Source organism: Hydra vulgaris, chromosome 02 (genome assembly GCF_038396675.1).
Source record: "Hydra vulgaris chromosome 02, alternate assembly HydraT2T_AEP".
Lineage (NCBI taxonomy): Eukaryota > Metazoa > Cnidaria > Hydrozoa > Anthoathecata > Hydridae > Hydra > Hydra vulgaris.
Window position 1 is genome coordinate 26,197,522 of NC_088921.1, and position 16,460 is coordinate 26,213,981.

At 28.3% G+C, this 16,460-nt stretch overlaps 1 protein-coding gene across 1 annotated transcript; it reads right to left on the reverse strand.

Moving 5' to 3' along the window:
- Window positions 1–2,945: 2,945 nt before the first annotated feature.
- LOC136076460 (uncharacterized) lies at window positions 2,946–5,708 on the reverse strand. The gene is made up of 4 exons (XM_065789835.1): window positions 5,552–5,708; window positions 5,171–5,328; window positions 4,838–4,912; window positions 2,946–3,088 (listed from the first exon to the last, which is right to left on the reverse strand). Exons 1-4 carry the CDS (start codon window positions 5,622–5,624, stop codon window positions 3,071–3,073), a joined length of 324 nt encoding a protein of 107 aa, XP_065645907.1. The 5' UTR covers window positions 5,625–5,708; the 3' UTR covers window positions 2,946–3,070.
- Between the last annotated feature and the right edge of the window lie 10,752 nt (window positions 5,709–16,460).

The following is a 16,460-nucleotide window of genomic DNA, read 5'->3' on the forward strand; positions in this document are numbered from 1 at the left end:
ACACTCCTAAAGTAAATTTATTATTTTCAAAACCATTAGTTATTTAATTTACTATTTCAATGATTGCATGCTCTGTAGAGAGATTTTTTTGAAAGCCAAACTGATTTGGGTAAAAAAAATTATTTTTAATGAAGTAATCATAGATTCTATTATAAACTACACGTTCGAAGAGTTTTGAAAATACAGAAAGTATTGAGATAGGCCTGTAGTTTGTAATGTCAGAATGATCATTACCTTTGTATAATGGAATTACTTTTGCCAATTTAAGTACATCCGGAAATATCCCAGATTTTAATGAGAGCTTAAGTATATGAATCAGGGGTTTATTAAGACTGTGTTTGTTAGCAATAACTATATCACTAGATATCTCATCAAATCCTGGAGCCTTTTTCTTTTTTAAGGAGGCAAAAGCTGCCTCTAATTCTTCATAGCCTAATTCATAATCAAGCATGGTAACGTTATTCGTGGTTTTAAGATAGGTTTTAAATCATACAGATGTTGGTACAATTTTATTTACAAGATTTGGACCAATATTTGTAAAAAATTATTGAATTCTTCTGAAATTAGTTTTTGACAAAATATATCGTTATTTTCAATAACAATTCGTTTAGGAAGAGAAGATAAATTTAGTTTTTCTCTTCCCATTATGAGATTAATGATGGACCATGTTTTTTGCTATCAAATTTGCAATTGTTAATTTGGTTACTGTAATATTTTTTTTTTGCATTTTTAATGAGATCTTGGTAAAAAAATTTATAATTTTTGTAATTTTTTTCATTATCATTGTTTCTATTTTTCAAAAATTTATTGTAAAGTTTTTGCTTTTTTTTTTAGCACTTTAATAACGATTTATCCATCCACGGATTAGCAATTGCTTTTGACTTAGTTGTGATTATCTCTTTTGGACAGGTTTCATTAAAGTACTCCACAAATGTACTTAAAAAAGCATTGTAAGCTTCATTAGTATCTTTACATTTATATAAGTTGTTCCATGTTTCTTGTTTTAGTCTACTTGTTAATTTATTAGTGTTACTCAATTTTAAATTTCGTTTTTTTAAATGTATAATTTTTGAATGACAATCAGACATAGATTTAAAGTTTTTTATTTTTATGAATATCGGGAAATGATCGCTAATATCTGTCAAAAATATACCGGTTTCAAATGTCGTTTCTAAATAATTATTGATAAAAATATTGTCTATTGCTGTTGCAGAGGTTTTTGTTACTCGCGTTGGTTTATTAATAGTTGACAAGACATTAAATTTAAAAAGCATATCAAAAAAAGATTTTATTTTTGGAAATTTTGTGTTAGAAAGAGCATCAAGATTTATGTCACCAGTTATATATAATGTCTTATTTTCTTTATTTATTTTCATAATCGTATTTTTGATAAAAGTTTCGAAACTTTTATTTTTCCACTCGGTGGACGATAAACACATCCAACTAAAATGTTTCGGTATTTTTTATTAATTTTAATTAATCCAAATGTTAAAATTAGTAAAAAAAAAATAGACGAAATAAACTTGAATTACCCAATTAAATATTTTAAAACTGCTGGTTGTGCAAGAAATCATAACTGCAAGTTAGACACAATCAGGCACAATTTTTTCTTCAAGGGTTCGTCCATAAATTACGCAACGAATAATATATATTTGAAAAAACAGAAGTAGGAGATTTTTACGCTGCGATTATCATTAAACTTAATGCGCTAATTTAATTTTTTTATTTAAATGAGGGAAAACTTTTGATCTTTTTTGCTTTGTTTATTTTGAAAGTTTGCGTTACGTAATTTATGGACGATCCCTAATAGAGTTGCAAATGATTGGAACGTTCTAACGCAAGAAACCAATGAGTTGACATGCGTAAATCAATTTAAAAATCAGATTGATAAACACTTTAAATTTTAAACTACAAATCTCAATACTTGTATACTATTTATTCGTGCTTACGCTTCTTTCTGTATTGTTTTGGCTGTTATAGACTGAAATTCTACGTAATTTCAATTTTAACTCGTATAAGTTACAGCGTCATTTCTATTCTATTTTATTTATATATCACTTTTGTTAATTTTAATAGAAGTAAATTGTGTAAGCTGAATTACTTTAATTACTTATGTTAAAAGGTTAATTTTGTTAATTTTAAGTTAAGTTAAAATTTTTTTTTTTTTTTTTGTCTAAACTAATAATTTTAAATAAATGAATATAAAAATAAATAAAAATATGAAATTGAGTTACCTAAACCATTTTTAATACAATTTTTATTACGATAAAAAGTGCTACGTTTTTATGATTTCATTAAAACATACAATTAAATAACTACTTGCACAATTGTTTAATTGGTTTATACTCACATAAAAATAACTTAGCTGTTTTTTGAAGTCATATGACTAACTCCGACCAACTAGCCACTGCACTGACCTAAAGCTTATGCTTTAGGTCAGTGCAATGGCTAGTTGGTCGGAGCCTCTCACCTTATTAGCCTCTTAAAAAAAACAGAAAAAACTTGTCATTAGGGTCCTAAAATCTTAACAAATCTTCCATTGTTAGGTAATTTAAAAAAAAATAAAAAAAACGGCATCCTAAAATTGCTGGTTTCCTCAATTGGAGACGAAGGGAAGCCTTAGGGCACTGCTTCAAGTTATATTGTTTGTTTTTTTAACTTGTATATTTTTATTCGTTTTTCAAATATAACCTCTGATAACATCATAAAAGTGTTGTATGTTGATCAGTCTACAGATTATAAATGACTTATATTTGTTTCTAAATTGTAACGCGCAGTCTTAGTCTTAGCTTCGCAACGTATGGCCTTCACCTAGCCTTTGCTACCTATGGGTTTATTACAACAATAAATATTGCATGCGCAGTCGCTTGAGTTGAGTCGTAGTCGCTGAAATTGCATACGCAATTGCTTGAACAGTAATCATAAAAGTTAAAATGTTAAGACCATTAACAGAACTGATTTTCAAATATTTATTAATAATTTATTATTTTTCAAATATTTCAAATAAAATTAAAAAAAGTTAACAACTTTTTTATTTCTTTTTAAATGAAACACTTTCTCTTGTATTTCGCTAGCAATATTGATGACACTAAAAGAAAAAGAAAACAATTTTTAAAAAATGTTGGAGTATTCAATATCTCTCGCATACCATTACAATCCTATCTACACCAACTTTTTCAACTAACTGTCTAACATACACAACTGCTTCAATTTATTTATTACTTTATTAATGATTTAGAGCGTTGTATTTTTAGGTTTATTAAAAGTTTCTTAACATTTACCGTTAATTTTGATATTTCGGATCGTTTTCTACTTACGTGTTTCAACATGTACTTTTCTACTTACGTGTTTCAACATATGTTGCATTATTATGAACGTTGTTAGTTGCTTTCACAAAGCATTACAAAAATTACAAAAAAGTAACTGAAATAAGATCAATTTTTGAGTGCTAAAGTTTAATAGCGGAAAATAGATTTTTTTAGTAGCACAAGGCTTTTAGGGATCGATATTCGCTCAGAAACAATACAGTTTTTTTAAAATTGTGATTGAAAGATTGATGTTTAGGCAAACAAACAACTTGCCATCACCAAAATTTACCATTTTCGGTAATTTCAAGTTGTTTATTTGACTCGTCATTAATTTATTGTAAAATATTCTTCAAATAAATTTTGCGGTTCCAATTTTTAAAAACTCTAAAGATTATTTTGACCCCTCCAATTATTGTCCTATCAATTTTTTTCTTTATTATTGGCAAGGTCTTGACATATCTTAAGTTCTTAATAAGGTCTAGCATACTAGTCTTCTCTATAAGTTTGCTTTTTTTGGTGTATCGGTAAAAAATTGTGAGATTATCAAATCATTTTTTTCTAAGCGCTTTTTAAAGTCATCCTTCAAGCCCAATACACTTCTTCATTTCCAGAAACTTCTGATGTACCTCAAGTTTCTAATCTTGGTCCTATATTGTTTCTTTTTCTGCATTAATGATCTACCACACAATCTTACTAAAAGTCTTTTTTTTTCGATTGCTTAGGACAAGCAGTTGATCTTGAATCTGACTTCACTTCTGTAACAGCTAAGGGCAACTTAGCTTACTGCAAACAACTATTACATCTCTGTCATTATTCCTATATTTATAAATGAAAACCCTCTAACTGATTACTCTTCTTTGCATTTTTTTTAAATAAATGTTCACTACTGATCTCTTATGGAAACTATATATATAATCTATATATTGCATCTTCAGTTAGCATCTGCTAGACATGTCATATTTGGGCTGGTTTTTATATTGATGCTCTTTTCTTTCTTGAAAATTTCCAAAAACGCATTGTAAACGTAGTTAGATCTGCTCTGTCTGCCAAGCTTGAGCCTCTCTCCCAAAATTGTAAAGTTCCATTTCTTTTTTTTTCTACAAATACTAAGATGAGCTTAAAGGAGCTAACCTCTCTTGTTTTATCCACCAAAACTCATCCTTGCTTGACTTGTTTTTCAGTAAAGTCTTATTCATTTATCTGTATCTTTATGTTCTAAAAAATTTATGTTCTAAAATAAATAATTAAATCTTATTTTTGATTAAAATTTTTTTTTCACTATTCGTGAAAAAAAAAAAATTTAATCAAAAAACTATTAACATAAGTTTTGTTTTTGAATTCAATAAATGAAATTCAAAATTAGATTATAAGCTTTCGTTTATATTTGGCAAATTTGAATTCTGTATCTCAAACAGGTGATATCTGATATTCTTTGCATTTTAAAATCAATCTCACGACTTAATTAAAAAATATAATGCTATAAGATAATTCATAACACTTAACTACTCCATCATTTAAAATTAGTGTACCTTGCAAATGTCGACATTTACGCAAGTGCTCATCGTACTCAATGACTCTGAGATTTTTCTAACCATATTTTTGCACTAGAACAAAATATAAAAACGTAATTTTTTGTGTACAAGTCTATCTATTTATCTAGCTCAACAGTATAAAACTTTGCTAAAAATTTATTAGTTTTTGAGTGTGTATGTTAAAATTATATATATATATATATATATATATATATATATATATATATATATATATATATATATATATATATATATATATATATATATATATATATATATATATATATATATATATATATATATATATATATATATATATGTACATCATACCCAATCAGAGGATAGCAGTATTTCATTACATCTTTCGATAATTGTTTGATTATTTTCATTTAAGGACAAATTTCGAAAACTTTCTTTACATACAATGCATTTTCTTTTAATGTTGGAATCTTTGGTTGGTTTTAGTGTAGGAAGCCCATGACGGGGACCTGATAAATAGTTTATTCAATACAGCAACTGTTTTCAAAATCATAAATAGAAGTAAAGTTTGATCTTGGCAAAATTAGTGTCATCTTTGACATTGCATTCATAAAAAAAAAATAATTTATATAAACAATTGAACTTGTTATTTGATAAAGTGACGAAAACAGTTGTAATGAAAACACTTAAAAAAATTGATATCAGGTTAGTTTTTTAAACAAGAATTTGTACCTTGTGCGTTTGTTAAGAAGACCAAATCAAGAGTTAGTGTTATAAAAAGCAATATAATTTTTGATGTGTTCATAATTTGTTCCTGGTAATAATTAAAAAATATTTTTTGATAATTTTTCTTTGCTGTACAATTTCTTTATGCTTTGAATTGTTGGAACTTTTTACGCTTTTATATCTAATTATAGACATACGTTTGTGTTTGTTTTGCAAACGGCTTTATTATTTTGACACATTTATTTTTTGTCTGGCATTTGATTTCTTTGTATAAACTTTAGCCTTTTTGTCTAATCTGGCCAGTAATCCAACTCAAATGAGTAGGTTACAGGTTAGGTAATATTAACCAGAGATTTGAAATAAATACAATTTAATAAAGTTTAACAATTTCACTTTTAATGAGAGCTTCAGTAATGCGTTCAAAATAAAAAGTTGTAATGCAAGTGTGAAGTTAATCCCGAATCTATAATTTAAAAAAAAAACTGTCTCATTCTCTGTTACTTTGAGCTAAAAAACCAACAACAGCATTACATTGATAGCGTATGGTGTGGAAAAAGGTTATGCTCCATTAAACATAAAATTGTTATGTAACATTTGTTTTTAACAAAAATCTTTTTTAAATGTTATGTAATAGCTAAGCCCGACCTTGACTAAAAAAACTATTAAAAGAAAACAATAAAATCTCGAAGTCTTTTAGAGGTTTCGTATTTTTGCCGAATTGAAAGTCTATTAATCTAATTAAAAGTGTAATACAGTAATATAACAAGTAAACTAAGTATTCTAAAATAATTTTTCAGTAAAAGACTATGTTGCAATAGAGCAATTTTTCAAATATCACCTGCAACTGATCTAAAGAAATAATTAAATCCAAATACAGAAAAAAAAATGTTTAATTTAATAACAATGTATTTTTTTAATATTTTAACTTCTAGTTTTTAATCATCTAATCTTTAATGAGTTTTACTTATCTATTAGAAGTCATAAACGGAATATCAGAGTGCAACAGAGCATTATCTAATGCACTGTTGCACTCTGATGTTCACCAAAGTAACTCTAGAGTTATTTTGGTGTTTCGACTTTGGTTACGTAATATATCCATCTGAAAAAAGAAAGTAGGAAAGAGAATGGGAGTAAGTTAAATAACAATCCAACAAATACCGATGAAAAGTTTTCATTTTTTTATATAGTAAAAGCTATATTAAAATAAACTTTAATATTATATGAGATAAATTAAAAATTATTCCTACAATAAAATAACTAAAAACTAAACACATAACTTATTTTAAAGCGTAGTTTGTTTTTACAACTCATGTTCTCTAAATATTATTGGGAAAGACGGAGTAAGGTAGTGAACATTTTAAAAATTCAGTATTTTTATTTAGGCATTAATAATTTGAAAGCATTTCGTTTTATCATAATGCTTTATCTCAGTTTTCAGTTTTAACTTTAAATAAAAAAATATCTTTAAGAAAGTTACATCCGTAGAAAAAAGTTAAACCCGTAAAATACAAACCTATTTGTAATAACCCTTACCATAGTTTTTTTTTTTTACGTAAAAAAGAAACTTACGCGTATAAAATCATGTTACCAAAATTTAAGAAAATCAATTGTTTTTTTAAAAAACAAGCTTTATATACAGTTTTGTTTCTAACCATTTTTTAGTCTTTTTGTTGAGCTGTTATATGAAAAACCGCACTCACCATTTTGCCCTGTTTTCTCCGAATAAAACAAACATTAAGGTAGCGACAGGCTTGCAGAGCCAACACTCGCGGGGAAAGAGATAGAAATCAATAAGGGCTTAAACCGCCTTAAAAGAAGATGTCACGTTGTAAAAGATAACATGCAATTAAACTTTAAAATTTTTTATTACAATAATATACCTAAAAAACGCAAAACCTTTTTAAAATTAGATTTTTTTTGTATTAATAATCATTTGAAGTCTCAAAGTTATTGCCAGTGAGAGATCCAGCGGTAGGTTATTCATCCCCCCTTCCCTCAAAGAATCTGAAAGTCCTAAAATATCTTAAAAATTGAGGACTTTTTCTATATTTTATTTCAGGAGACGCAAATGTGATTAAAAATACAAAAATATTTTAACATCTGTCCCCCCTCCTCCCCAAAAATATCTGGATCCGTCACTGGTTATTGCAATCCAAAAATATAGATTATTGTTTTTCATTATTTGAACAGTGAGTGTTATATTCTTCATTATTTAACCAGTGTGATACAGTATTTAGAGCGTTAGCTTTAGAACTACGACGTCCGAGGTTCAATGTTTCCTCTGACCGATATTCAACTTGCATTTTCTTAGAAAACATAAAAAAAATATTGGGCTGAAAGTAATGAAATCACTGAGTAACATTCTGCTGAAAAGTTAATTGCACGCTAGCGTGGCAGCTGAAAAAAGATCTTTTAGTACATTAAAAGAATTAAAACTCTTTTAAGGATAGCGATTATTCAAGACCATTTGTCTGCACATTATTGTAACTTGTGTAGAGCCTTAAGTCCAATGTTTTGATGGGCAGAATTAAATCAAAAACAAACAAAGAAGACAAAGACCAAAATAAAATGAAAACAAAACAAAAGCTTTGTGGGGAAAATATTTTATAAGACATAATTAATCTTCTTGTTTTTTCTTTTACTTATGAAAATGTTCTCTATAAAGAAATTTTTATATTTATTATATTATATTCTCATATATTAGAGGTACATTAAACATAACAATTTCTGGTTTTTTGTGTTTGTTTTTTAAGGGATCTTCCATAAATTACGTATTATTATAAGTAATATTATAAGTAAAAAAGAAAATTTAATGGAGAGGTTTTAATCCTATGACCTTAAAATTATTTCAACCAATTTACATTTTATACAGAGGTTTACTTTGAGGTTTGTTTCTCCCCACTTTTTTCTTGTTTTTTGATAAAGTTTTTACTGATTTACTAAAACAACAAAATGAAAATAATATCTTAAAAGAGATAGTGTTGCTCATAAAAAACATTTTCTTACAATTAATATTCTATTTTAAATATAATGACTTTTACTAATCCGTGACTAAAACGTTACAATCCATAAAGGTTTTCACATTTAATCATGTGACTCAAGTCACAAGTTGTTGTGTGGCCTCAAATGACTTTGTTTGTTTGTTTTTTTATTTAATTTTTTTTAGTTTATGTTTTGTTTAAGTCGAAGCCGAATGACAAATTTAAAAAAAGCGGATTATTTAGTAAAATAAGGCTGAAGAAGCTTTAGAGCCAAATCAAGAAAAAAACAATTTTTCTCTCTTAACTTGATATATATAAAAATGTACAAATCTTCAATGAAAGTAAAAGTAAATTTTTTTTTTAACAATTTGTTTTACCTATGTATGGTCATGCGCTTCAAAAATTGATAATTAATCAATTTTTTATGCGCATTATCATTATCTGATAAAATTAGCCAAATAATGGTATGATCTGAAAGTAATGTTTTCGACAAAAACAATGTTTAAAACAATGAAAGGTGGTCAGGGCTGGTTTAGAATATTTGGGGTCCGATGCGAAAAAAATTTTTAGGCTCTTTTTTGCAAAACAAACTAGTAGCATAAAGCTATCCACTCATCTATTGAAGCTAATATTTAGCGTTCCTCTAAGAAAACTAAAAATTAGCAAAAACTCATTTTTTTAGCAGGTTTTCATTTGCGGAAAATCATATAGGAAACTGAATTTGACATTGAAGTTTTCCAACATCAAAAATCGTTCGTTGAGCTGTTATTGAGCCATGTCAAGCAACTGAATGAAGAACTCAATTCAAAATTGGTCTTGTTCATGAAAATTTGTTTGGCAAAAATTTTATAATCAAACTTTCGTTTAGCTCGATGCTTTGTAAAAGATAAACAAGAAATTTCAAGCGCTTCTGAAATTGCAGTGGCATTGACAAGGCTATTCTCAAATCACTTGTCTCGGAGGTTATCTTGAACAGTATTCGTTCCATAAGTTTGGTAGCCGCAGAAATATTTATTTAAGGTTGCTGCAAAATTCGGTCACTTTATTCAGTTCCATTAGCAATTCATACCAAATCACAAGAGAGACGATTAACGAAAACGAAAAAATAACGTAGGATAAGCTCTGTCCTTCAGAAACTGTTGCACTGTCTCTCGTGCTTTTACAAACCCCGAGCAAAGTGTCGTGAACTTCTTTGAGTTGAAAACGCAAAAACTTTGTGCAATCAACTCAGAACGGGTTTTGGACAACAGCTTTACAGTAAGCTGGCAATGCTGTTTAAAAATTTCCCACCAATGAGTAGATAATAAACAAAACACATATACTCTTTGCAGATATCCAAAGAATAATGTAGCTGCATTACAGATTACCAGATTCAAATTGTGGTTGCGACCTTGCAAATATAAAACACAGTTATTAACTTCTAAAATTCTTATTTGAGCGTTAAAAAAAGTTAAGAAGACTAAATATTTGGTTTTTTGGCTTTGTGTTATCAGATGACAAAAAAACACCACCAGTATTACTTGGTTCTAGTGTAAAAGTTAACTCATTAGTGTACTACTAATGTAAAAAAAGACTCAAAAAGAGATTCGGATTGGTAAAAGTCTCGCTAATTTTGAGTCTAAAGATATATATATATATATATATATATATATATATATATATATATATATATATATATATATATATATATATATATATATATATATATATATATATATATATATATATGCTTAGCTCTCCAGATCTCAACCCATTGGACTATTCCATATGTGTATATGTCCAATCCAAGATCTGTGACTATCCTCACAACAACATCAATATAAGGAAAAGCTCAAATACAACTTTCTGTTTGCAGCCAATGGATCAAGGAGGTATTTGATCATTGATGTGCAAGTACCGGACTCATTTAGTTAACAAAATCATAAATACAATTGACAACGGAAAACAAATCTCTCCCTCTCTATACCTAAAGTTATAAAAATACTTTTTCATTCTTGAAGTTTTGGAAACAACTATTACTAACTGTTTCCGCAAAATAGAATTTAGGAGGGAGCAACAAAGATTATGATCTGCTTTAAAAAGTTCAACCGATCAGTTACAGCAACGTCATGCGGATCTTGTTCCGAATGACTGAAGTATGAAAACATGTTAACGTTTTGCGAGCTGAGGATTATCTTGTTCTATTTCCAGTTTTAAAATATTTTTAGTTACTGATTACGTTATGCACTTCAAAATAATGTTTTTCCTACTTGATTGAAACCATTTTTTTTCTACTGAAATTGAGGAAAAAAGGTATAAAAATCTTCTTTTTTTTTTAAATCTTAAAACTTGAAAAAGTGGAGATAAAAGAGGAGATAAATTAAAATAAGTTCCAGCAGTTTGTCAATGATGTTTTGGTTGCGGAAAGAGTAATGACACACTGTTAAAAAATTCGTAGATTCAACGGGAATGTCCGGCAGCTAAGTTACAGTACTTTCTCCGTAAAAATTAACAATTTCCAAAGTTTCTATTTTCCGTAAACATCAATGGAAAAAGTTCGTTAAATAAAATACAGAACTTTCTCCGTAAAATTTACGGTTTCCGTATTTCGTTTTTTCCGTTCCAATTAACGGAAAATCTCCGTAAATTCAGCAAATAGACAGTTGCTTAATTCATTTTACTGAGTTTACGCGAAAGTCAGAAATAAATGAATAGAATTTATATGTTGTTTTAAAAATAAGTCTAAAATATATCAGTTTTTGTTGATGCACATCTATGAGTAGCTAAGTTTTTACGAGTTTTCTTAAATTCAATTTGCTTGGACTTTCCAGATGAACTCCTCATATTAGGGCGTGTCAATTTTTATTTTTTTTCAATTTCAAAAACGGCAAGGTTGCGTTTGGTGAAGAATTTTATGGAGATTCCGAATCTGCAAAAAAATTTTATTTTAAATAATGTCTTGTTGGGTAGGTCCATGTTGTTTTGAACGGAAAAATTACTAAAACGTGAATGGAAAAACGGAAAAATTACTAAAATGTAAAAAACAGGGTAAAACTATAATTAAAAAAAGAAAATTTTCTGAAAATTTTGATCAACTCAATAATTGCTATGTTGAATTTTAAGAAAATTGATTATTTGGTTCAAAAAGTCATAAAAATAAATACAGAAAAGGAGTTTTTGTGAAGGTATTTTTAGAAAAATCAAGCACTTTTTTCATATTTTAGACAAAGAATGTTACGGTATAGTGCGTTGTTTTTTTCCTGTTTTTATCAAACTTTAAAAACAAGGGGAGTTTATATTTGTGAGAAATTTTATAGGGAATTTAAATCTAAAAATATAAATAAAAATAAAATATGTCTTGTTGGAGGGAACGCTTAGTTTTCAACGAAAAAATGACTAAAGTATGAACAATTAAAGAGAAAAAATTATAATTAAAAAAACAAAAATTTCCAATTTTATAATAAACTCAGTATAAACTATATTAAATTGTATGAAACTATCATATTTTGTTAAAAAGTCAAAAAATAAACACACAATCACGGTCGTTTACAAGCGTTAAGTTTAGGTGCGCATGTGCCAGAAGTTTATATAAATTTCAGAGTTTTTAAAATGGCTGCGGTTCTTAGCTACATAATCTTTTTTATATAGCAACTGTTATTTTTAGTTTATTTTTGTAAAAGTTAATGTTGCAACCATATTACTGATCTAAATCAATAAGTAAATGCCTTTTTTGTATTAGTAAATAAATAAATACGCTAACCAATTATTTTTAAAGTTTTAATTTGTATTTTGGCTATAACTTTTATTTGTAACATTGAGTGGTTTGTTTATTTTTTTTAAATAAATTTTGAGAATTTCTAACTGTACAAATTAAAAAAAATTTTCTTCATTATTATTATTACTTTCTTTATACTTTGACCTTCTTTTAGTTGTTGCTTAAATTAAAACAAATATAAATATATATATATATATATATATATATATATATATATATATATATATATATATATATATATATATATATATATATATATATATAAATATTTTTATATAGAGAGAGAGAGAGAGAGAGAGAGAGAGAGAGAGAGAGAGAGAGAGAGAGAGAGAGCAATGTGCATGCTACATAAGCAGTTTACATAAGTATAAGTTATGTAAAGTTTTATTATATTTCAGGAATTAAAAAGAGCATACAAGACAATCATTTTTTGAAACACATTAATATACAGTATGCGACAAAAGTGTTTACATGTTTTTGAAAAATATTCTTTTTTAAAATAAATGATTGAAATACATGTTTATATATCAATATATATATACCAAAATAAAGGTAATTCATTGTAGTTTCATGCTTTGAGCCTGAATTTAAATGAATGAGAAGTGTTTATAGCAAATTATTTATTGAAACAAAATGTCAGATGTAAACAGTTTTGTCGCGATTTATGCTGTTATTAATTTTAATGCGAAATTAATACTTTGTGTAGCCTCCACGACTTCTAATGACTGCTGCAATTCTCGCAGGCATGCTACCAATCAACTTCTTGCATTCTTCAACAGTTATCGAACTCCAAACATACTCAACTCGTTCCCATAATTCTTGTTGACTGGCTGCTCTTGTTTCATAATTATAAACTCGATTCTTCACAATAGACCAAAGATTCTCGATCGGGTTAAGATCGGGACTTTGCGCTGGCCACTCTAGAATCTTAAATTTCTTCGAATTTAGGAATTCTAGTGTGATTTTTGCCTTGTGCTTTGGGTCATTGTCTTGCATAAAAAGTGTCGAACGAATTTGCTTTCGCCATCCTCGTAAACTAGGCAAATAGCCATTGTTTAAAATGTCAATATAATGTTTCGCGTCCATTATTCCATCAATTTTTACGATTTTACCAACACCAGACGAAGAGAAACATCCCCAAAACAACAACTTTCCGCCGCCACATTTTACTGTTGGAATAAAGTCACGATCAGAAGTTCTTTCTCCAGCTTTTTTCCATACATATCAAATGCCATCAGAGCCAATCAAGTTAATCTTGCTTTCGTCTGTCCAAATCACCTTACTCCACTCAGCAAAAGTCCAGTTTTCATACTTCTTTGCAAATTCCAATCGTTGTTTACGATGTTTCGGTGTTAGTAGTGGTTTCTTGATCTTCTTTTTTGCCTTAAATCCAATTCTCTTGAGTTCTCTCTGCACTGTTCGAGTACTTACCACTGTACCTTGAGCATTATTTAATTGTTTCTTTACATCGTGTGCTGATTTTGCTTTATTTGTCATGATTAATCTAGAAATTGTTCTCTGATCTCGAATAGTGAAAATTTTCTTGCGTCCATTTTTGTTGCATTTCTCCTCTATATCGTTTGGCTTTATAATTTTATAGACTAAACAATAAGATATATTAAGTTCTCGTCCTATCTCACGAAGAGACAATCCTGATTTAAGCTTCTGAACAGCTAAATTTTCAATTTCTTTCGATACTTTCTTCATTCTTTCAATTATAATTTTTCTGTTGTTTACATTACGAATTTTAAGTTTAAATAAACCGTTTATTACTAATTGAGATATGTTTTATTTAAACAAATTAAAAATATAGCCACAAAGTATTAATTTCGCATTAAAATTAATAACAGCATAAATCGCGACAAAACTGTTTACATCTGACATTTTGTTTCAATAAATAATTTGCTATAAACACTTCTCATTCATTTAAATTCAGGCTCAAAACATAAAACTACAATGAATTACCTTTATTTTGGTATATATATATTGATATATAAACATGTATTTCAATCATTTATTTTAAAAAAGAATATTTTTCAAAAACATGTAAACACTTTTGTCGCATACTGTACATAGCTTACATGAAATTTAAGTAAATTTTATTAATTCATATTAAACTAAAAATTAATCAAGTTAAAATGTTACTTGGTTTTTTTACATGTACTAAATCTAAAATACATCTAAATACATAGAAATATGTTTTTGCATCAACTAAGTTTTGCAAAAACATATTTCCATGACAAGGGAGTAGGATATAAAAGAGCACAAGATATCAGTAGGGGCTTTATGAGCGCAAAAAAAGCGAAATATAACTGATATATATAATATTTATAACAGCATCCTTAATCCAAACTAAAAAGAACTTTTTTCGAATGCACTCCTCTAAAAACATATATCATTTTAGTTCCAGTAAAACAATTATAAATATACTAAAATCTCTAACTTGAAATTATATACATGTATAATTTCTCATCGTGAAAAAGAAATACGGCGCTCTGTAAATTAGAGGCTACACAAAATTATACTAAAATATATGGGTAACGTCCGTGATTCAAAGTTACAGAACTTCTCCTAATCATAAATACGGACAAAATCATATAAAATGATGTGATTATTTCAAAAGTTATAGGTAAAAGACCGTAATTTATTGAAAAGGGATTTTTCCCGAAACATAACAACGGAAAAAGTCTGATAAAGACTATGGAGTTTTTTTACAGTGCAGATGAAGAGATTATTCAAGATATTATTGTGTGAGTTATGGAAAAAGTGCAAGAAAAAGAACAAGAAGAAAAAACTGATGAAATTTGGACAAAATAAATAACTAAAGAAGTTTGATGGCCCTTAATACCCTAGTCAATTTTTCAATGTTTACTCAGAGTGTTGAAGTTGGAAGAGTAGCTTTGCTCTAAAGCTGTTAAAAATCAGGACTGAGAAAATTGCATAGCTCATTGCTAAGGAGGCCGTCCTCTATCTATGAATGATTCAAGTTCTCTATAAACCTAAATCAAGCCAAAAGTAACCCAAAATATTAGGCATAAAAAACTATCCCCACCACCTAATTATTTTAATACATCTTTTACTAACATTTGTGGTCTGTGAAGTATCCATCAATTGAATCTTACCTCTTGCAAAATTTACCAGACCTGCTTCCTCTTAGTGAGACTAATTTAAATTCTGCAATTCCTTTTTTTGATCTCAGTGTTAATAAGTAATATTCTTTGATTCACAAAGACTCCAATAGTCACATGCTTGGCTTGGGGTATACATACTTATCAATTCATCTATTTGTTGTCAAATCAAGTTCAAATCCTTTGACCATTCTTTTATGTGCTTCTGCTTACCACCTTTTTACTCATCACCTTTCTCTTTGTTCTTTATTGTTCCCTTTCTTTCCAAGACTGCACTCTTTTAAATGTAACTTCTGATCAAATTGACCATGCCCTTTCTCTTTACCCCTTTGTCAATATTGTTATCATCGGCGACTTTAATGTTCATCACAATGAATAGCTTGGCTCTAACACCACTAAACCTGCTGGCACTAAAGCCTATAACTTCTGCATTTCTTAATCTCGTACTCAGATAGTTAATTTTGTGACTCGTTTCCCTGACAACCCTAATCATTTACTTTCTCTCCTTGATTTATGTTAGCTCTCTGATCCAAGCTTGTGTTCAATTTCTCTTTTTTCTCTTTTAGGTGGTTCTGACCATGCAATTATCTCTTAAAATCTTTCATCTCATACTTCTTTTTTGGACTCACCCAATAATTGCACTACTTACTACTACCCTAAAGCTGAATGGAATTCTTTTCGTGATTTTTTTCGTGACGGTCCTTGGGCTGATGTCTTTTCCATTCCAGTTGAAAAATCCGCGTCCTACGTAACCTCCTGGATTCAGGCAGGAATGGAAACTTTTATTTCTTCTCGTCGATTCCAAGTCAAGACTAAATTCTACTCCATGGTTTTCACCCTCTTGTGCAGCTGCTATATCTAATTGTAATCATTTCTTTCATCTTTTTCAAAAGAACGACTCTTTTGAAAACAAACGGCTATTTATTTTTGCAAGAAATCCATGCAAAAAAGTGCTGTCAGACGCTAAGCTCCATTATTTTCATTTCACTAAATTTCGTATTAAAACTCAGAAATTAGGCTCTAAAGGCTTTTAGAAAATCTTCAACAGCGTC